Source organism: Lycium ferocissimum, chromosome 11 (genome assembly GCF_029784015.1).
Source record: "Lycium ferocissimum isolate CSIRO_LF1 chromosome 11, AGI_CSIRO_Lferr_CH_V1, whole genome shotgun sequence".
Lineage (NCBI taxonomy): Eukaryota > Viridiplantae > Streptophyta > Magnoliopsida > Solanales > Solanaceae > Lycium > Lycium ferocissimum.
In genome coordinates, this window is record NC_081352.1 from 44,009,554 (window position 1) to 44,033,548 (window position 23,995).

Genomic DNA, 23,995 nt, shown 5'->3' on the forward strand with positions numbered 1-23,995 from the left:
CTTCACCTTTAAGCCGAGGTTCTTAATACACTCTACAAACTTTAGTTTCCTTGCCTCAGAACCTTTAACATATCTTATGCTTTCCCTAATGTTACATATCGCGGTCTCAATTGTCTTCAAGCCTGCCTTAACAACCAAGTTCAAAATGTGGTTCACACATCGAATATGCGCAAATTTTCCATCGAAAAGTAAAGAATCCATCAACTCAAAATCTTCAATCAGCCTATCCACAACGCCTTCATTATTGCGTGCATTATCTAAAGTTATTGGAAATATCTTCCTCTCAATTCCCCATTCTTTAAGCATATTGATCAATATTGGACCTAGAATGGCACCACTATGGGGAGGATCAAAATTCTCTTTTGCAAAACCCAATTTTTATCAACATAATGAGCAGTGACACCCATATAGCCATCAGAGATGATTGAAGTCCATAAATCAAATGTCAAACATATCCTACTAGGAATACTTGCAAGTTCATCCTTGACTATTTTTTTTATGATTCTCATACAACTTACTATCGTCTCGGAAGCTGAGTGTTGTAGATGCGGATGCTAAAATGAATGTTCAGACATAAGATTAGATAAGATAATAAATAACCACATTCGCCAAAAGGTGCAAGTAGTACACATTGAGGATAAATTAACATGAGGTAATGCTGCTTGAGATGGTTGGGTCAAATTTCCTACGTCGGCTTAAAAGTACAAGTAGGTGTGAAACCATGATGAGTGAAGGTATTAAAAGCGGACAAGGTAGACCCAAAATTACATGAAAGAAATTTTTTAAAAAATCAACAATTTCTTGAAATTAAAGCAAACTTGGTTAAAGATATGACATAGTAATAAAAAGAAAAAATCCATCTGTGTAACATTTACTATTTTGGGATAGGTTTTAATCTTTGTGAATATGTTACTTTTGAACCTATTGCTTTTTTAATAATATATTGACCTTTTTATTTTTTAACTGTTCAATTGAAAAGTATGCCTCGGTATTCTACAATCGATAATTTGTATTTGCACAATAGACAATTTGTATCTGCCTTACATTCCAATTTCCATCATATAGAAAAGGAACTTTTGCCAAATTTGTACATGCATTTACATATCTAACTCAAGGACATAATCTGGTTAAACAAGAAAGTTAAGCACAGAGTTCTGAATTCTAAACCTTTGCTCCTTTTGTTTCAATTCAGTACTCATGCATTATACTTTTTAGTTTAACCATTCTATATATCTTTTTTCTGCTCTGAAAAATGTTGAATTAGGTAATGTGGTTACTCTTATCATTTTTTTTTCTTGTTTTTAAAGTTTTGATAATGTGATTTCTTCGCTTATATTTATGGCGTACTTTGTATTTATTAAGTGTCAAACACAATGATGCCCGGATTATTTCGACTCCAACAATTTCTTCAACAATGATTGATTTAAATATTTTCAAAAATACTTTTTGCACAAAACATCTTTTTCTGGTCGTCCTTCTCGGAAATTGCAAGTGAGATCTCTAAAACATAAACTATTTGTTTAGTACATAATTTTATTTCCTCTGGTACTAAATACATTAGAATTTTTTTTGAAGCATATCAATGTTCAAACCTCAAAGTATGAGGCAAATTTATTAGTTAACTTTCGTGTTTTAAATTATATTTTATCCTATTTGAAACAGAGGATAAACATATTTTGGGCCATGGATTTTGTCCTTCTTTAGACCATACTAGTTGATTGAGCTGACTGGCCTGGTTTTATTGGTCCGTGCTGAAATTATCCACTAATCGCTATTGGGCTTCCTAATGCCCATTTCTTAGCTATTTCCACATGTCATTTTTGAGTGTCGCTTTAAATTGAAGGATAACTTACACAAATAACTACATTTTAGGAGCTCTTAACAATTCGTAGCTATCTTTTCCTTAATTATGTTTCATAGCTATATTTAGGCAATTCCTGTGTATTTGGATACACTGTTCAGTTGTATCTAACCTTATCTGGTGTCATGTGTATTTGACTGTATTTGAATACATGCAACCTTAATTTCTCTGAATACATGTGTATTTAAAATGATTGCATTTCAGTGCATATAAATACACGACGAAGTTGTGTATTTTAGTGTATTTATATATTGATATATCCTTTTGTTTTGGCTGTATGAATGTATTCGAGTTTCGATCAGTAAGGTCGCCACCGGTGTCCGCAAAGTTGAATGTATCCAGCTAGACGAATACACTCAAATACACTCAGATCTGAGCAAAAAACAATCAAATACATTTAAGAATCGCAAGGAAATTAGTGAAATACATCTAGTTTCCCAAGAAAATTTCCTTCGGAATACATAGATACTACATTAAAAAATGTAGAATACACCCACATACACTCAAGTCGGGCCTCGAGATCATAGGAAAAAACAACAAATCTGGCATAATACAAATAGAAATCTAATTTTAAGAGTACAGTGTCGGTTTTTCGTATTTAGAAATCTCTACTGATTCAAAGCTATGGTTGGAACAAGTGTTGTAATCAAATCGATTAGCTCTGGCATTAATGGAAAAGAGGTGGCGGAGGTTCGATTTGATCCGGCGGTTATGGTGCGGGAACCGGTGCCGACAGTGGTGAAATCGTACTTTGTAGATACGGTGGTTAATGGCGGCGGCGGCGAGGAGTTGAATTTGGGGTGGCAGTGACAGTGAAGCTACACGTAGTTGGGATCGTGGAGAATTTGGGGTGGCAGTGACAGTTATGAGTTGGGGTGTCAAATGGGCGGGTTGGGCTGAAATTGGCCCAATCAAAATGGGCTGAGGTAATAAATGAGTTGGGCTAACATTAGCCCAAAAGTTACTTGGGCTAAAAATGGGTCGGGTCATGACCAATCCAACTTGACCCAGTTCTTTTAAAGGGTCTATTTTCTAGAAATAATTATTCGCGAAAATTATTTTTCCTGAAAAACATTTTTACGGATTTTTCATGGAAAATACTTTTTAAGAAAACATTTTCCATGGTAAATATTTTTCGAGAAAAACATTCTTCGTGAAAAATATTTCCCTTCATATTGAACACACCACAAACTTATAAGATACATGATACAAGAAAAGTCTATATATTAATAAAATAAACTCAAGTTTAAGTAAATCTTAAAACGGGCTAGAATTGAGCTAGTATTGGGCTAAGTTGAAGATCACTTTAAAATGAGCTATGATTAGGCTGAAATCAGCCCAATATAAAGTTATCTTGAGCCCAACTCATAAAAGTTTGGATTGGTTGGGCGGATCATCACCTTTTGGGCCAAATTTGACATCCCTAGTTATGAGCAAAGGCTTGTGAAATTGAGAGCTTCTATATACTGTATTAGCTATTAAACCCAAATTATCGCTATTTGTTATACTTTTTCTAAACTGGAGCTATTTCGGTTAAATACAGAGAAGAGTTTGCTCTGTCTCGTAATTGTTCCTAAATTGAAAGTACGTACACATATCCTATTCTAATTTCTGTGTAGCATACTAATTTAGGTTAATTACGCACTATATATATATTTGATATTAATCAATTTTATTCTTCCTGTCGTATTGTTTTCTCAATTTAACCTTTCAAGTTTTAATCAGGATTAAAGTTCGCACTCTATATTTATACCCATATATTGCCAGAACCTTATTTGGGAGCACGTTTCCATGGCTCAAAAATACATTTGCTGCGCTTAGTTGGAATTTTTAAAACACTTGATGATCTAAATCTTTTCCACATTTGGTTTCCCAGAACATGAACATTTCCTATTTGTTATTGTACTGTATTCAAAACAGAAAATTAGAAAAGTAGAAGTTAGAACAGAAAGGAAAAATAATTCTGAGCCCCTAGAGCTTATTTTGCATCCTTAAAGAAATTATTTTCCTCACTGTTGCCTGAGATATTTGGATTAACTCCTCCAAGGATTGAATGAACTATTCTGTAATAGGAGCACTTCATGAACACAATGCAGAAATATATGTAAAAATAAGTCTTTAGTTATTTAAAAAAAAAAAAAAAACCTACAAAATTAGAAAGTACATAAAAAGTACTGTAAACAATAATAGTTAACAATTTAAAATTTAGAAGTATATATTGGCAAAAACATGGTCAAAAAAGAATTCTTTGACTCTCTAATTGTAAGTATGTCACATATAAAACCAAAAAGTGGGAATAATATTAATTTATTGACAAGCAAAAGAAGGTTCCGCGCGATAAATGTAAAATGGTCATCTCTGTATAAGATTGACTGAAGGTTAAGTTCATGCACTATTCACGCATGCAAGGATCAACACTTTTTCTAATTTATCATATCTTAAGTTTTCAAATACTTTAATGATGCATCGTGAAAATGTTATTTCAACAACCTCCTACGCGGTCGAGGGGAAAAATAAAAGTAAAAACAGCAGTAGTATATAAAGGAGGGCAAAACAATAAGTAAGTAATTTAATCGTAGATAATAAAGCACGACAAAGTAACATCTTAACGAATTATTAACGTGTACATAAACTAAATCATATAAAACAATAATGCAATACACCAAATGAAACAGCAAAACGATAAAGCAGTTCACGAATTATTTAGGTTTAATACATAAGTAGCCCCTTTATTTAGTACACTACGAGTAATTCAAGTTCCAATTGAACATCTCGATTCCTAATAAAGTGTTTCAATTAGACACTTGTGATTTAAATTTTGAAAATTTGTCCGCATGTGTTTTCACTCGTCTATTAGATAGTTAAATTAACCACATAAAATATGTTATCTCCTTTAATTATATGCATTCGGCTAAACAAGCCATAAAACCCCAGTTGAGGTTTCCAAAAAATTTAAAATTTGAATCGAAAGTATCTGATTGAAACACTTTATTAGGAATTGAGGCGTTCAATTGAAATAAGGCTTTGTTCGAGTGTCTAAATAAAATATTCTAACAAGTTTAAGGGGCTACACATGTATTGAGTCAATTATTATTTACTTAGAAATAAACCTTTATACGTATGCTTACGGTTTTTGACGTCAGCAATTTGGTGACAGCTTACGTTATCCTTAATATGCCAAAGCTAGGTATGAAAATGATTATTTTGTCAAGTCCAACTGTACTTGTCTTATTCGGACAGTATTTTACATATTTATGAATTTGTTTATTCGTGATTGAAAAATATAATATCGACTGGATGAATTGATGTGCGATCCATTTTTCTATCATTTGCTTAAAAGATTGTTGTGAGTAAATTTATCGGATAAATGAAATTTACTTCAAGAGCCAACAGTCCGTGACAAGAAGAAATATTGATGAAATTAAAACGAAAAGTGTAAAATAAATTCAAGAAGAATTACTTAAATAGTCATCACTCAACCTTGACTAAAATTACCCGGTAAATAGATAAAATTTATGTATAAATACATATGTGTGTATTAGTGTATAGTTTATGCATATTGCCCCGAAAAGTACACAGTAGATCCCCCCCCCCCCCCGCCCCGGGCCGCGGGCTATTTGTAATATTCAAATCTTTTTCTTAAAAGATTCAATTCTAAAAGTAAAAACTCTCAGTGCGCTAAAGCCTGGTGAAAGTGACATGCAATGGAAATATTTGAGCAATTTATTAGTAGTCAAAGTCGCGTTTCTCTCATGAGTGGAAAATGTCAAACTAATTGACTTCTAATTGTGTTTAAACTAGATAACATAAATACAATCACTGTAGTTTCAAGCTAACGTCCGTGTATTTGTGAAAAAATAATGCACAGCTGTATGTACACCGTCCACTTTGAAACATTGAAGTTTCTTATGTCTTTTTCTGGAATTGCTTTATTTAAATATGCACATTCTCAATTTGAAATACAGTCAACTTCATAGTTGATCCTTAATGCAATCAACCTTTAGAGTCAAAAGGTTTTACTAGTACAAGACGACGTTTATTTAGGGATAGACGTTCGGGCCGTCAGATTGAATATAAAAATTTCAGTTTTCGGATTGAACAAATTACAATTCAAATCCAATTCAAATAAGCTCCGATTGGATTGGATTTTTTAAGTTTAGTTTCGAATTAATCGATTTGGATATTTCGGATTTTACTTTTGAGCCTTTAAGACGGGCTTATTTGTAACGAAATTCATGTGCTCCAGTTATCAAGTTACACGTCTTAGCATAAATATGAAATCAAATGAGAACTAAAAACCAATGCAGTTAAGATACTTTCAGCATAAATTCAAAAGTACATCTTCCTCTACTTCAACACAAGAATATTTTAAAGTGTCAGTTCCAGAGAGGAAAATCTAGATCTTAATTGCTCTGTAATAGTAAGAGGGGAAATAAAAGAATTTCTTGGATAACTTGAGCTAGTTCGATCACCTAGCACAGTAGCACTTGCCATGCAAAAAGCATTTTAGGCAATACAAGATAAAATAATTATAAGATTGTATCCAAATGTAAGAAAAACCCTATATTACATTTGATTTAGTAGAAAATTATGCATTTGGACTTATTACTATAATGGGTAGGGTCGTAGCTCATAGGCTGTTAATTTATTAGACCTTTCGAAATTGGATTTAGTAGTATCGTTGGCCTATTGGGAATATAATATGGGTAGAATATAAGGTATAAAAATTTCGGTGTTTCGGATATCCAAATATCCATAGTACTAAATTCATATCTAATCTGAATCCATAAATTTTAAAAATAAAATCCGCAATCCAATCCATAATTCAAAAATTCAAACCAGCTCACCATTATCATAAAAGTAGCTCAAATTTCACTTCCTACGTTAACCTCATTCATTTTAGCGACATGAAATGTCAGCTCACCACACCAACCCCTATTCTTCCATTATCACCAAAGTCACCAACAACTTTATCATATGTACCATCACCACCAACCAAAGGCAGATTCAGGATTTGAAGTATGGGTCCTACAAAACGATTTCAAGTTAATATTTACAATAATAAATTAGTTCACAGTCAAATATTTATAGATATTTAGGAAATTTTCAAACATATATATAGAGTTCGAAAAAAAGTTATTGGGTTCACTCCCGTAACCAAAATTGTGGATCTGCCCTGCCACCAACATAAATTATCTACCCATATCCTATGTTATGTTTGTGGCCTAAACGACTACAGTGGTTGCACGGGGCGGCAGCCCCCTCCGATGGACGAAGCAAAGGGCCGAAGGCCACAACGAGGACATCCGATTTAGACCGGGGTTAAGATCTTTCGCAGCCTATATATACACGAATTTTCACATAATTATGTATCCTTGAAAAAAAAAAAAATCTTTCATTGAATAATAAAAGTTTTGTTGGTGACCATCATGGTTTCCTTCCCCTTGAGGCTTTCCACATTAAAACTATGTGTTCTTCTTTTCGGGATCATTGCTTAATTCTCGTTGTCTTATAAGACTACTATTTCCTCAAACATAAAAATTTACAAAATCTCGGAAGCAGAACCCCTCTAGTTAAGCCTGTCAAATGGGCCGAGCCATGTAAATGCGGCCCATGTGAGGCTGGTTCCAGGCCGGGCCATAGTTAAAGGGTCGGGTTGGGGCTGGGTTTGAGAAGGGGAAAGGGTGTTCGACCCAGCCCCCTACCTGGTTAGGGGTATTTAGTGGGTTAATTGGGCCAGATCGGGTTTTAGTTAATGGCCTGGGTTGGGTTTTAATTATTTTAAAAGAAAATTCTAGTACTAAAATTTATTAAATTTGATATTTTAAAATCTAGTTGTTGTCAACTTTATTTTAACCATCTAGTTTCTTAAATTATACTTTGGCCCTATTTTCAATCTATAAATACAATTCATTCTTCTTCATATTATCTCACAATTCCAACCTAAACAAATTCCCTTTTTCGTGTCCTTAAAAAACGAAAGAAACTGCTGTCCCCTAATTAATACGAGCCCTTTTCTTAGCCTAAAAATTAGGGACATGCATTCATTCATTTTTAGGGCCATGGAAAATGTGGGCAATTTGTTAATTTCCTTTTTCTATTATATTTCTTTTTAACTTTATTCTATATTGGAGACATAATTGCTTTATTATTTTCAAGATTGAATAGTATATTATTATTTAACCATGTTATAAATTTGGATGACGATGCTTATGCGTTTTTAGGTCAATTGTATATATGATAAACCTATATTACGAGTATATATCAAATATTGTATGTATTTGAATTATTAATGCAAATATAGTGTTATAAAATAATATATGGTCAATTGTATATGTGATAAACCTATATTACGAGTATATATCAAATATTGTATGTATTTGAATTATTAATGCAAACATAATGTTATAAAATATATATATTTATTATATACTAACTATTGTATGTATGTAAATTGTATATTTGAAATAGTATACTGCAAATGTAAATGGCGTAGTAGCAATATATATTAGGGCAATTTACAAAAATGACTACATTTTGGGGGTTTTTTTTTAGGCATAGCTACACTTTTGCTAATTACATTTCGTTGCTACAATATATTGTATTCACACGCTACAGTAAATTGTATTCAAAATCCGGCTGAGTCAGATTTCGCTGTATTCAAGTCAGATTTTGATGTATTCAAGTCAGATCTATTCAACTAAGCTGTATTCAAGTTAAATGTATTCAACTCAGCTGTATTCATTTGTAGCTACTTTTACATTGTGTTCACTTTATTATATTTAAAATCGATTGTATACAAAAAAATATCTTTCAAAATACACCCCAACCCTGAATACATAAAAACATAGATACACCAAAAATTAACAAATACACCCTAAAAAAAATGAATACAATGTAAAAAATTAACAAAAAAAGCTCAAAAAGTGAATACAATCGTCGTATTCGTGAATACCAACACCAACCACTAGTTTCGGCCAGATCTGCCGAACCGGAGCTTCATCGTCGCCGCCTCGACCACCACTAGATCCGGCGAAACCAAACAAAATATTAATATAAATGCTGTCACCGTCACCGCCGGCGAAAACACTGGCGAAACAAATATTTCAATCCGCTAGATCTGGTTTATGTACCGCCGCCAAATCTGGCCGCAACGGTGGCCACAACGTCGAGGGGTGATTGTGGTTGTTGGTTGGCGACGTATGAGCTCCCCGTCGTGGTTTTCGCCGCCGTTGGTTGGATGCCGCCGTCGATCAGATCTGTTGGTTCATCGGAGCTCTCCGTCGTGGTTTCGCCGCCGCGCTGGCTGGTTCATCGAAGCTCTCCATCGGCATTTTGGGCGATGCTATCAGATCTGGTTGTTGTTGGTTGGTGGCAGGAGCTTGTTCGCCGGAGCTCCGACGGCTGTCCATTGACTGAGCAATAGAAACAGTCAAGATAATTATTTTTAGAAATAATAAAAATAAAATATTCTGCTTTAAATATATATGTAACTATTAATTGTATTTAACATATTACTCTTAGCTATAGGATGTAATTAATCTAAACTATAACTACTAAATATAATTACCTACTAGTGTTTGCCACACCATGTAAATTTCCCTATATATTAACCATAGGATAATATTTATTAGCTTTAAGTCAACAAATAAATCAATAATATATCTACTTACATTAATTAATTATTCTTAAAATAAACATACAAAGAGAATCATTAGTGAACGTTGGAAAAAGGAACAAAATATGAAATTCCAGATTCGGTGGGATCTCATTTAATTATCAATCAATGTGTTAATATATATAAATGTGTTAATATATATAAATGTGTCATTTGTGTTACTAAACTCTATAAATGTGTTGCACCTAGTAAAAATCTCCTTTATTAATTCAAAAAAAAAAAATTGTTGTTGGGCCGGCCAGTGCCCGGGTGGGCCAGAACCCGGGCTTGTTGGTGGGCCGGGCTACATGGCATGTCCGGCATGGCCCCCCAAATTGTTCCACTAGCCCAGCCCACTACCCCTCTTACCGAGTTCCGTTCCAGGCCGGTTATGGGCAGAGTTAGATGGGTCGGGCCTAGGCCGACCCGACCCAATTGATAAGTTTACCTCCAGTGTAGCTCCTATCCAGTTTGTCGAGTGCACTCTTAATTTGATTACACCTGTTCATTTTCGGATCTAAGGTCAATATTTAATTAATTAAATACAACCTCTAAACCATGGTTAAAGCTTATTAGTTTTATATTTTATTTGTTTTCCTTATATATAGGCAAAATCTTGCTGTAATAAGTTTTCTGTTTTTCCTTATTCTCTGCGATCAACTCTCTGTTTTTATATTTATAATTTTCATAATTTTTGTTTCCATTTATTATTGAGTGAAAATCATGGTGCGTTGACATGCCAACTCACCACACAATATATGTTCTTTGTTCCCTTTTCTTTTTCTGCACTTTAATTGTGATAATGTATCATTCTAGACGTTAGTCTATGTAGGTGGCTATATCCATAACATGGCCGGTGAAGTAGAAAACAAACAAGAGTTGCATTACTTTCTCTCGCTCTTCTTGGCCTCTTTCTTAAATTAATCACAAGTGTAGGGTTGACTCCCTTATTCCTACTTCATTATTTGTCTTATTGGGAAGGGCATAAGGTAGAAAAGATAACATGCAGACACGTACAACTGAATAAACTATGACTTTTCATCAGGAGCGGATCTACTTGGGAGCCGGGTTGAACACTCTTAAGCAGTGTATATATAAGGTAAATTTTCTGTTTACTGTATAATATATTAACTTTTGAACACTTTAGCTTTTTTTTTCCCGAACATTCTGAATGAAAATTCTGGATCCGCCAATGCTTTTCATAGACTCAGTTCATAACTTAGCTTGCGGACACTTCAATTAGATGCTCAAGGGTCCATCTAACTAAACAATTTGTGGAGAAATAGATATGTACTGATGATGCAATGTTACATGAGACAAACACCTGTTAATTTTTAGCATCATGTGATGGAAACAACATTGACTTAACAATTATTTCAGTCTATTTCTGGTCATATAAGTGCATATATATACACATACTAGAATCAATAATTAAGGTGTTCGGCGTCTAGTTTTCTTAAACAGGACTCTAGTCAAACTAATGATGTTATGTTAGCAATATCAATAGCTATGTGCTGGCAAATCTATGGTATACCATATTTACTAAAATTACTTCACACATAATTGGAGAAATTGGCTTTATAAAGAGCACACTGGATGATCGATTTTTATTTCTCTATTACAAAAGTAGTCCAATCTCGAATATTTAATTGCAAAACCTAATTATAAGTACACACAAAATATGAATATATAATCTAGTGAAAGTTGCAAAAATTTCAGAATTCGCAATTCAGCACAAGTTCTCGATCAAAAATTTCGTAGTATGTGTCAAAATCTTCTTGAAGGCTAGGTTGGGGTATATAAGAATATATTTTAAAAGAAAGGTTCTGTCCAGAAACCATGAAAGGGCTCGGTCCAAAAATGGTCAAAGGGTTCTGTTTGAAAATTGTTGATAGGATTTGTCCAGGAAAAGGAGTCTGGAAGTGGAAGTGTTTCCAATGAACTTAAATTTGGAAGTTGTTCCATTGACCTCATGTAATTATCTTCATCCATCCAGGCCATTCCATTTAGATGGGAATTAGAAGTGGAATATAAATCACTTGATGAAACCTTTAGAGGACATGAAGTGTCAACAAGATGATCTGACACCTCTCTAATATTACAGTCAGCTGCTTCATGTTCCGAAACTTTATAAGAAGATTGCTCATTTTGAGATCCAGACATCGAAGATTCAGTAAGTTGCTCCACATTTGATGAATTGGTCGTATTTGTTAATCTCGCGCGTTTCTTTAGATGAGCATGCCAATGGTTTTTGACATCGTTGTCTGACCTTCCTGGTAATTTTGCAGCAATGGCTGACCATCTGCAACATTGATAATCACAACTACGTCAGGAGCATAGTATTTTAAAAATGATTACAACTTTGTTTAGTTGATGTAATGTCCTCTGCTTACCTATTTCCAAGTTCGTTGTGTAATTTAATAATGAGTTGCTCTTCTTCAGGGCTATATTTCCCTTTGTTCAAATCAGGCCTCAAGTAATTCATCCATCTCAGTCTGCAGCTCTTCCCACATCTCATTAGTCCTGAAAATTAAATATCCAAAAAGACATTAAAGAACTTTAATTCTCTTCCTAAAAGCTAGTAGTAGTAAGAAGCATATAGAGAATCCATGAGTAAACCAAAACATGAATGAGAAGAAAGTTTGGAACTCCAAAGAGGTATTATTCTTTTTAAGACAGAAGAAAAAGTGAATCACTTAAATTGAAAAGGAGTACTAATTACCAGCATATTTAGGCAATTGCCGCCAATTGGGATGACCAAATCTTTCAACATAAGCTCTCAGTTTGTTGTCTTCTTCTTCACTCCATGAACCTCTCTTTATTCCATGAGTGTCAATAAAAGGAGTTCTCACCATTTTCTAATTTGAGTACCTTAATTCGCTATTTGTTTTCTTATTTTGATTTCTTTATGTTATTAACTCACTCTGACTAACTTGCAGTGTAAAGTTTTCGCTCTTATATGTGATAGGACTAGACAACTGAAGCCGTGTTTTCTCATTAATTTATCCCTAACTAAACCAAACAAGAAGTTGAATTGGATTTAGAATAAACAATTAATGGAACCCCAGTATAACGACTGCTTCATTTTATTAACTCTAGTGTGAACGGGGTTCGTCCGAAACTCCTTCGGCGGAAAAAACACTGTTTATATATGGTTAAAATTATTTTTTATGTATATATATAATAGATGTTGAACCCTCTTTGGCTTTTTTATATTTTTACTTTTTTATATTTTGAACCCCTTAGTGAAAATCTATGTGATGACCCACCACGTCAACATCGCCACTTAGGCACCACTTGCCAAAATTTTTGCCTATATGGAAAGCTTACAGAGAGCCCGTTTGGCTTAGCTTATAAGTTGCTGAAAACAACTTATAAAGTAAGATTTCGTTTTTTTTGAATGTTTGAGTGGTACACATAAGCCATTTTATCTTAAAATAAGTCAAAAAAAAAAGTTAGGGTAGAAATTTTTTATTTTTTTTTGGCTTAAAAATTCGTTTCAAATTTATAATATGTTTTTTAAGCTAAGCCAAACGGGCCCATAGTAGAGAGACTAGTATTTGTGGAAAAGTTCTTGGATATATCTCTTGGAAGACCCTAGATTCCAATGGACCTTTTAGTTTCGTATAGAATTCTAGAGAGGGAACTTACTATAAATATTGAAAAACTTGAGTAATAATTAATAGTTACACACTGGCCCCTTGTAACTATTATAAATGGGGAGGAGGGGCGGGGCGGGGGGGGGGGGTGGCCCAAACAATTCAAATTCACTCTAATACAAAACTTCTTTCGGTAATTCTCTTGTGTTCTTGCTATCATTCCATCATTCCTTTAGCTATTACTAATTCCTCAGGTTGACTTGGCATAGTAAAATCATGAACAAATTGTACAAGAACGTGAGCAAATTTTAAATACCGCATGTGCGCTTAATTAAAGACTAATTAAGGACACATACACTAGTGATAAGCTAATTTAGCCACCAACTGAAGATGCAAGTGAAGACGTGTTAATCCATTTCTTTATTTTTGTTTGCTATTTACCTGAGCTATAACTTGCTTTTCTTTAAAGGTCTATCGTTATTTTTTGGTCCCACTCCATGAGATGCATTTTTCAGTCCGTCCAACCGAGTCTCACGTGTACTCCCTCCGTTCCAGTTTATGTGATATTGTTTGATTATGTGCGGAGTTTAAAAATGAAAGGAAGACTTTTGAAACTTGTGGTCCAAATTAAGTCATGGATATTTGTATGGCTCTAAATTATTTCATTAAGGATAAAAAAGGGAATTTCAAATTAAATTATTTTTAAATATAAAAATAAAGGAAATTTCAAATTAAAGTATTTTTAAATATAAAAATATATCATTTTTTTTGGGACAGATGAAAAATGAACGTACATCACATAAATTGGGATAGAGGGAGTAATACTTTTTGTCCTTTGAAAACTATTTAAGTTTAGCATTCTCGATTTATTTTTTATGATGCGGCTTGCTGAGATCACTTGATAAAAAAGTTGATTCCTTTATAAGAAAATAACAATACATGTAAAACTTTTATTATAATATAAGTCATATAAAAAGATAATTTTGGTTTATATATTTAATTTATATATCAAGAGTTTTGTTCAATTGTTTAAATTACATGCTCAATCAAACACTTTAACTTAATCCAAGAGATGGAGTATGGAGTACAAAGCACATTAAACAAGCTGCAATTAAAAATCGTACGGTAGGTCAACCATTGAATTGAATGACATCTTTATAGATGAGAAGAATCAACAACTTTTAGTATCTAGGACTCTATGTTACAGTCCTTAATAAGGTGTTACACATGTTGTCGTCCCTTTCTTCTGTTTAGCGTTCACATCTAAAATTAGTTTTATTATTCCCAACACCACCCTCTGGTTTATCGGGCTTACGGTTTCACCTGAATTCAGTAATCTATTTATAAGATTTTGTATATATATTGACAAATTAATTAAAATATTTAATTGGGAACCTAATTATTACTCGTATATTATAACAACAACAACAACAACTATCTAGTGTAATTTCACAAGTGAGGTCTGAAGAGGTAGAGTGTATGCAGACCTTATATCTACCGAGGTAGAGAGGCTGTTTCCGTCGTATATTATAAATAATTTAAAATTATACAGAAATTCATAAACTTTAAAATATGAATCCGCTTATACCTTCGCGCTCGACACCCAGGCAGGCTTATACATGTGGCAGCAAGAACCAATTTTAGCATGTTACATCTTCGTGAGACCACATGGAGAACTACTCTATACAAGTAGGAAAACCTTATAAAATAGGTTATCAACCAATTAAATGTTGTATGACCGAGTCTTCCTATTCTTTCATTCTCTTAAAAAAAAAAATGACTTTACAAAAGAATGTCCATCTGGCTAAGTAAATTTCAAGTGTACTTTGTGCGGAGCAAAAACAAAAGCAAATTAAAAATAAAAATTGAGAAACTTATATATAGAAAATGTTAGTCTTATTAAAAAATATACATGTTAAAGCTCATGAAATATATTATTACTAGAAATTGGTACATCTTATCAAGTATTTATGATCATTTCGTATTTAAGAGCTTCAAAAAATACATATTAAACGAAATTTTTTGTCATCTTTTTTAATTGAAGTTGTGGTTAATTTTCGAGTGGGTGAAAAAGAATTATTTTCTTTCTTGAAATTCTTAAAATTAAATGCATGTGAACTTTCTATTTAGAATTTTACTTTGGTCTCATTTTAATATACTTAAGTTATCGGTATTTTTTTAATTAAACACTTAACCCTTCGTGAACAGAAATATTATTCAAGCTAATATTTAAATAAGATTTTCACTGTATAAGCAGAGTAAATGCATGATTTTGAAACATGAGGAGTATATATGCATTAATTTGAGGCATATAGTTAACAGCCAAATTTAATATTTTATACATTTTATGCATTAATCTGTACTATTATAAAGTACGGAGACTCAAAATAAAATATTAGTTCACCTTTTACCCATTCATTCCATCTTTGAAGAAACTGCAGTTTGAATTAAGATATTTCTTTTCTATTTATGTCTAGAACTAGAATTGCTTAGGATATATATATTCCTTCTCGAAAAAGATATTTTCCCTTTTATTTATGAGGTTTGGTGAGTCAAAGCGGACATTACATACTATGAACCAGAGTTGCATGTCAAAAGTATAATATTTGAGTCGGCTCCCGCAATACGATGATGCGGCAAATCTCAGCAAAAAAACCAGTCTCTGAAGGAAGATGTATGTGACATCTATGACAGAGGACATACTGGTAAGGACCGTGTAAATAGAATGATTAACATGCTTCTAGCCGGAAGCTTATGATGAAGGGAAGCACATTAATATTTTAGGCAAAATCACATCAGAAGTGGAGAGAAAAGTAAAGTGCTATTCTCTCCGTCTCAATTTATGTGGCATTTTTTGAATTTCGAAATTCAAACAACTCTTTCTTTGACCGTAATAATTTCAAAGATCTTTAGTATTTTGGATTGTCAAATATTTTGACTTACATTACTTTTTACGTAGTTTCTAAAGATGTAAATTTTAAGAATTTAAATTTTTTATGTCTGAGTTGATAGTCTAAATTAAAATATTTGACTTTCAAAATCTGAATCGTGCCACATAAGTTAGAACAGAAAGAGTATATAAGTTAAAGTAAAAGTGCACACAGTACGCTTACTTAATTTTGGGCTCGATAACAAAGTAATTCGACATGTGACAAGTACAGATTTCCTGATTGAGGCAAATAATGGACTGTCGCTAATAGTCCAACAAATACCAGATTAATTATTTATTTTGGCCAATGAATGAATAAATAAATACAAATTTTATGGATTCCCTGTAGGTGTTGGTGGTTCATCCATGATGTCATCAATCAGCACGAGAAGTACGTCATATAGCGTCGTGTTGCAGAGAGTTTTAACCCAAAAAGGCGGTTCCCAAAAGAAGTCAATTACGAGGACAAATTACTAAAAATTACATTTACATATCGAATAAAATATCTATTTAGCACGTGGGTGGGAGGAAAGATCAATTATCTAATGGGGTAGTATTAATTATAAACAATAAATATTACTACTATCATTCAAAATAAAAAATTAAAAGCTCAGATATGCCACTCAGCCAGTACATGTTCTCGCAATTCATCCCAAAATTTGTAGAACCAGAATACGTATCAAGAACTTCTTAAAAGGTTGTGTGGTATCAAGTTGTGGTATATAAGAATTAAATGAAAGGTTGTGTCCAGAAATTATCGAAGGGTTGGGTCCAAAAATGGTCAAAGGATTCTGTCTGAAAATTGTCGATAGGATTTGTCAAGGAAAAGGAGTCTGGGAGTGGTTCCAATGAACTGAAAATTGAAAATTGTTCCATTGACCTCATGTAATTATCTTCTTCCATCCAGTCCATTCCATTTAAATCACTTGATGAAACCTCTGGAGGACATGGAGTGTCAAAATGATCTGGCACCTCTCTAATATTACAGTCAGTTGCTTCATGTTCCGAAACTTTATAAGAAGATTGCTCATTTTGAGATCCAGATATCGATAATTCAGTAAATTGCTCCATATTTGATGAATTGCTATTTGTTAATCTCGCACGTTTCTTAAGATGAGCATGCCAATGGTTTTTGACATCGTTGTCGGATCTTCCTGGTAATTTTGCTGCAATGGCTGACCATCTGCAATATGTGACATGTAATTAGGAAAAAATCCAAAAGGGCAGTAACACACATTAATACCATGTAATGTGTAAGTGCAACATATATAGTACCTGTTTCCAAGTTCCTTGTGTAATTTAATTATGAGTTCCTCTTCTTCATGGCTATATTTACCTTTCTTCAAATCAGGCCTCAAGTAATTCATCCATCTCAATCTGCAGCTCTTCCCACATCTCATTAGTCCTGAAAATTAAATATCCAAAAAGTCATAAAGAACTTTAATTCTCTTCCTAAAAGCTAGTAATAATAAGAAGCATAATAGAGAGATTCATGAGGAAACCAAAACATGATCAGTGAGAAAAAGTTTGGGACTCCGTATCATTCTTTTTGAAACACATGAAAAGTGAAAGTGAATTAATCACCTAAATTGAAATAGAGGGAGTGCTAATTACCAGCATATTTAGGCAATTGCCGCCAATTGGGATGACCAAATCTTTCAACATAAGCTCTCAGTTTGTTGTCTTCTTTTTCACTCCATGCACCTCTCTTTATTCCATTTTTGTCAATAGATGGAGTTCTCACCATTTTCTGATTTGGAATACCTTAATTCTCTCTTTGTAAGTTTCAATTTGATTTCTTGGCCTTAATTAAACTCTATCTGACTAACTTGCAGTGTAAAGCTTTCGCTCTTATATGTCATAGGAACAGACAACTGAAGCCGTGTTTTCTTATTAATTTATCTCTCAACTAAACTAAACAAGAATTTGTTTCGTATTTAGAATAAACAATTAATGTAGACCCCCAAATTATATAACTAGACTTGAAGGGTCAAGGCATCGAATGGGTATAACCCAATAAAGAGACTGCTTGAGTTTCTTGACTCTCGTGATTAGGGGTGTTCATGGTTCGGTTTGGGTCGGTTATTGGTTAAAACCATAACCAAACCAATTTAGTCGATTTTTAAATGTCTAAAACCATACCAAATCAAGTAAAATAATAACCACCCGGTTTGGTTCGGTTTTTCGGTTTTTCAATTTATGACTTTGCAATTCAAATATTCTCTTACCTTGAATCATAACTTTTTTCCTCACGGCCCACAAGGGCGACTTTTTTATTGAGGGAAAGACATCTGATAAGAATGTAAAATGAAAAGAAATAGTAGGATTTTTACTTTTTACCTTTTCACGACTTATTTTGGGCTTGGATTGTTGGACTTGGACATACTTTTAAGACGTGGGCCTTAAAAATAAGTAGACCAAAATTAAATTAATAATTAAAAGGTATAAAATATCTTTAATTATTTATGAAAAGTTAATATTATACATATAAATAATTATAAATTTTATGTATATAATTATCGGTTTGGTTCGGTTATTTATTCGGTTATTTTTTACTATAACCATAACCAAACCAAATATTATCGGTTTTTCAAATTTAAAACCAAACCAAACCAAACCAAACCAAATGTCGGTTTTTTTATTCGGTTTGGTTAAATTTTCGGTTTGGTTTTGGTTTTAACCAAAACTGTGAACAGCCCTACTCGTGATAAGCTAATTTAACCACCAACTGATTCAGTGAAGCGTGTTAATCCATTTCTTTATTATCTTTGCTATATTTACCTGAATCATAACTTTACTTTTTGTCCCTGAGAAATTAACCTTTTCAATTTTTTCCTTGGGTACAAAAAGGAGAAAAAAAAAATAGAAAGAGCTTAGTACTCGTTTCTTAGAGCCTGTTTGGATGGGCTTAAAAAAAGCAGCTTATAAGCTGGAAACAGCTTATAAGCTGCTTTAGATAAGTTAAGCCAAACAAACCCAATTAATTTTTTGGGCTTATTTTAAGCACAAAACTTTAAAACCCAAAACTTAAAAAAAGCTGAAAACAACTTATAGGCAACTTATAAGCCAATCCAAACGGGCTCTTATTAAAAATAACTTGATACTCATTTTGACTAGTCTCAAATTATTTATCGTGATTTCTAAAACTAGTTGTTTTATCTTTAACAGTAATTGTACTTGAAGATTACATACACCTGAGTAAGTAATTAATTGAAGAAAAATCATATCTCACGATATAAATACGGTAAAAAAGTCACCCCTCACTATTAATGTTTCTTAAAGAGTGCGTAAAAGAGAACACGATAAATAATTTAAGACGGATGAAATATTTTATGTGACATGCTTTTCTTTTAATTTGTATCTAATAAAATAGCACTAGTACTTTTCAATTTGATTAAGTATTTAATCTTAACATACCCTGCTGATTTTTAATGACAAACTTGTTAATATCACTTGATATTAAAGTTTACTCTTTTATAAGGAAAAAGTAATAAAAAGATATGTGAAATTCTTATTACTACTCATATTAAAAAGAATTTTTATATATTTAATTTACATATCAAAATATTTTTAAATTTTTTAAAGTCACATGTTCAATCAAACACTTTAACGTAAGGATGAAGTATCAAATACGAAAAGGTTTACTATGTGTCTCACACAACTAACATTAGTTGTGTGAGGCTCTTTTTTGTGAGATAAAGAAGTAGACCTACATCTTACACTTTTGGGTCCACAAATTTTTAGTTTACTTTTTTGTCTCACAAAAAAAAGCCTCACACACTTAATGTCAGTTGTGTAAGGCACATTTTAAAATTTTCCATCGAATACAAAGCTCACTAAGCAAGCTGAAAATTAATACTCATACGGTAGGTCAATCATTTAATGGAATCAAATACTTTTGGTAACAGGTACGCTATGTCATAGTCCTTAATTAGGTGTTAACATGTTATTGTCCGCCCTTTCTTCTGTTCAGTGTTCACACTTCAATCTAATATGCCAACCTGCCCAACACCCCGGCAACGGACGCGTAAACAATTAAGAACAAATTTGGCAAATTAAATCTTAGTGTAAGTGACACCACATGGAGTACATGCTGATTTATGCAAATGTCTCCTTTCAAAGCGACTAATTAGATTTTATTCCTATTTTTAACAGTTACACAATATAATTCTTAGGATTGTCAAAAAATTAAACACGTCACCTTTTGCGAATAGAAAATATTGTTCAAGCTAACATTAAAGTAAACTAGTGAATATGTTCACGCTTCACGCGATTGTAAAAGCATTATTCAATCTACCAAATGATCTGCAATTTAGTAACAATTTTAGATATTCTTCTTCGTTTTTCTAAGAAAGGAAAAACTCACAACAATATATATTTGAGTTAATTTATACATTTGGACTAATTAACCATTTAAGTTGTTAAGAAAGATTCAAAAGGATCAATACAAAAACTAAAAGTTAAAATAAAAATTACATAATTATTATACAAATTGAGACATTTAATCTATATTTTGTTGTATACTAAAAGATAGAAATCATACAAATAAAATTAAATATAAGTTTTTTTATTACTATTAAAAGATCTTATTTGGCATAAAAAAAAAGAGCTTTCCTAGTTCCTTATTCTTCTTCATACTCCTTTGCAGGTTGAAATAATTTTGTTCTTCTTGATATCACAAGCTGCATTCTTGGCAATTCCAATTTTGTAACTATTCATTGCAGGTTAAATTCACAAATTCATTACAAAAAATTATATCCATATCAAAATTTGCAAATCCCGTCCCTAACAAATGAACTTCAACTTAATACAATCATAAAACATTTATACAACACCATTAACCAAGTTCCATATTATTGAGTTCATCTAAAATATCAATCTGTAAGGACATCCAAATTTTAAAACACCCCATTTTAAATTTCAACTCTTGTACGCTTAAGAAATACAAAATTAATGCTGTCAATCAAACTTGAAATCATTTATTTATTGGCACTATATGTCGGACCTTTAAATTAGACAAAATTTTAATACTATCTACACCAAATATGATTATTGACATTTTTTCAAAACCTAAGACCAAACCTTCTTGTATATATGCAAATGCTTGAGAAATAATGAAAATGGAAGACATAATCAACTAATTCAATACAAACAATATCATTTTCACTTTCCTATTCTTTGACAAACTTATCGGATCTCTAGACCTAAATATGCATCAACCAAAATTAAAGGATAAAAAAGGTCTAGCATAAAAGGAAGAATAAAGAAGAAACTAAAGCCAAAAATTAAAACAAACAAATAAACAATCAATATGAAGTAAAATTAAGTCGTCTAAATTCCCGCATCGTAAGAAAAGTAGATACCTTACATTTTATAGAACCTGAACATGCGTTGTTCACTGTTTAACAATAGATTGTATATAGTAAGATGTTATCCAAGGATCATGAAATCACAATTTAAAGAAATCTATGACGGCAACGTTATATTAGAGCCTTATGGTGTGAGGAATTAATGAAAATTTAATAGGCAAGTAAATGTATAAAATATAATGGGCAAGTAAATTGAGTATACGAAATGAAGAAAACAGCAGCGTGATAATTAACTTCTTTCAAGTTTCAATATGGACTCTTTGGAACAAAAAAAAATAAAGGAATGATATCCATATATGTAGTTGTAGATTTATTAATTTGAACCCTTCCAAATTCTACTCGAACTGATATCCATCAGACTACTCTTTTTCAAGATATTTTCACTCTTCATGGAGGGAATGAAAGGTTGGAGTAGTAATTTTCTTACATTAAAGAATAGGAATAAATGGAGTAGTAAATTTTTAGACTGTTGAAATTGAGAGCTCGAACTTGGGCAACAATGGTGAATATCGGTTATAGAGAGAGGGAGATGATAGTGAGTAATAGAGAGAGATATATTTGGGGGATATTCTATTCAACCGTATGTAATGAGTATTACATCATCTATATATATATACACTTATCTTTAATAACAATTAACTCACTAACTATCTAACTAATCAACATAACAAATCATGTACAACCCTCTAATGCACTGCTGACTAGATGTACAAGCATAACAGCTATTCTATTTTCTACACTCCCCCTCAAGTTAGGCGGTGGAATATGTTCACCATCCCTAACTTGTCGATCAAAAAATCATGCTGAGCCTTCCCCAAGCCTTTAGTCAGTCTATCAACAGTTTGATCTCGAGTCTTGACATGTGAAGTTTGAATCAAACCTTGTTGATTTTTTTCCCGGTTAAAGTGACAATCAATCTCTATGTGCTTTGTTCTCTCGTGATACATTGGATTGGAAGCTATCTATAGACCAGCTTTATTATCACAAAACAATCTCATCGGCTGCTTAATCTACAATCCCAGTTCTAACAATAACCCATGTATCCACACTAATTCAAACACTGTCCCTGCCATACTCCTGTATTCTGATTCAGCTGTACTTCTTGAGACTGTTGACTGTTTTTTTGATTTCCATGAGATTAGAGAATCACCTAACTTCACACAATACCCTGTCACTGATCTTCTTATCATTAAGCATGATGCCCAATCTGCATCACAGTAAGCCAACACCTCATTTGAAATATTACTGCTCATAAGTAATCCAAGACCTGGCTGGCCTTTTATGTATCTAACAACAGGCAGTGCTGCATCCCAGTGAGACTCCTTGGGTTCATGCATAAATTGACTCAGACTCTGTACAGCAAATGAGAGGTCTGGTCTTGTCATAGCTAAGTATAATAGTCTACCTATCAACCTCTGAAATCCAGATTTATCAAGTAGCACTTCATCCTTTTCTACTTCAATTCCTTGTGATCTCAAAGATGGGTCCGGCTCAAAGACTTGTTAGTTTCTTGTTTTGTTCAAGAGGAGTAGAAACTGGCTTGGCTCCCCCTAAACCACAGTCTGCCACCAGCTCCAATGCATATTTCCTCTGATTCATTAATATTCCTTTGTTTGATCTTGCAAATTCTATTCCTAGGAAGTACTTCAAATCTCCCAAGTCTTTCATCTTGAAATTCAGGTTAAGTGTGTCTTTTGCTTCTTGAATTAGAGAGGCACTGCTTCCCGTAATTAAGAGGTCATCCACATACACTAATATAATAACAATGTCAGTACCATGTTTCTTTGTGAACAAAGAATGATCCAGTTTACTTTGAGAGTATCCGGAATTCATAAGAGCAGAAGTAAGTTTAAAGTTCCATTGCCTACTAGCTTGTTTTAGTCTATGTAGGGATTTGTGTAGCCTACACACTTTGGACTGTTGTGACTCCTCCTGGATACCAAAACCCTGTGGGAGAACCATGTATACCTCTTCTAAAAGATCACCTTGTAAAAAGGCATTATAGGCATCTATTTGACTAAGAGTCCAAGAATACTAGGCAGCTAAGGCTATAACACACCTGACAGTAACCATTTTCACAATAGGGGAGAATGTATCATGAAAATCCAAACCCTCCTGTTGAGTAAAAGCCTTGGCCACTAAACGAGCTTTGTATCTTTCAAGAGAACCATCAGCCCTGTACTTCACCTTATACACCCATTTGCACCCTATAGGTGTTTTACCAGCAGGTAAGTCAACCACCTCCCAGGTTTTATTGTCACAGAGGGCTTGTATCTCAAGCTTCATAGCTTGGATCCAATTTTCATCTTGGGAAGCTTGTGCAAAAGTTGTAGGTTCAGGAATAGTGGTAGAAGGCAAGAATGCTTTGTGGCTAGCTGAGATGAAATCATAAGAAACATAATTTGAGATAGGATAAGGAATAGAGGATTGATGATGAAAGTCATTTAACCAAGCAGGAGCTTTGACAACTCTTTGGGACTTTCTGCTAGGCTGAATGATAGATGGATGGGAAGATGTAGGCTGTGAAGGAGTGGGATTATCAGAAGAGGGAATAAAGGGCAGAGGCTGTGTGGTGTTAAA

General features: G+C 33.0%; 3 protein-coding genes across 3 annotated transcripts; all 3 read right to left on the minus strand.

The window, feature by feature from the left end:
* Positions 1 to 11,065: 11,065 nt before the first annotated feature.
* Positions 11,066 to 12,429, minus strand: LOC132036764 (transcription factor MYB14-like). Its single transcript, XM_059427144.1, has 3 exons — positions 12,241 to 12,429; positions 11,912 to 12,041; positions 11,066 to 11,820 (listed from the first exon to the last, which is right to left on the minus strand). Exons 1-3 carry the CDS (start codon positions 12,371 to 12,373, stop codon positions 11,331 to 11,333), a joined length of 753 nt encoding a protein of 250 aa, XP_059283127.1. The 5' UTR covers positions 12,374 to 12,429; the 3' UTR covers positions 11,066 to 11,330.
* A 3,994-nt stretch (positions 12,430 to 16,423) lies between these two features.
* LOC132036922 (transcription factor MYB13-like) lies at positions 16,424 to 17,815 on the minus strand. Its single transcript, XM_059427336.1, has 3 exons — positions 17,661 to 17,815; positions 17,322 to 17,451; positions 16,424 to 17,229 (listed from the first exon to the last, which is right to left on the minus strand). The coding sequence occupies exons 1-3, from the start codon at positions 17,791 to 17,793 to the stop codon at positions 16,776 to 16,778; spliced, it is 717 nt and encodes a 238-aa protein (XP_059283319.1). The 5' UTR covers positions 17,794 to 17,815; the 3' UTR covers positions 16,424 to 16,775.
* Positions 17,816 to 22,425: 4,610 nt separating this feature from the next.
* LOC132038383 (uncharacterized mitochondrial protein AtMg00810-like) lies at positions 22,426 to 22,800 on the minus strand. Its single transcript, XM_059429060.1, has one exon. It carries the CDS (start codon positions 22,798 to 22,800, stop codon positions 22,426 to 22,428), a length of 375 nt encoding a protein of 124 aa, XP_059285043.1.
* Positions 22,801 to 23,995: the final 1,195 nt, after the last annotated feature.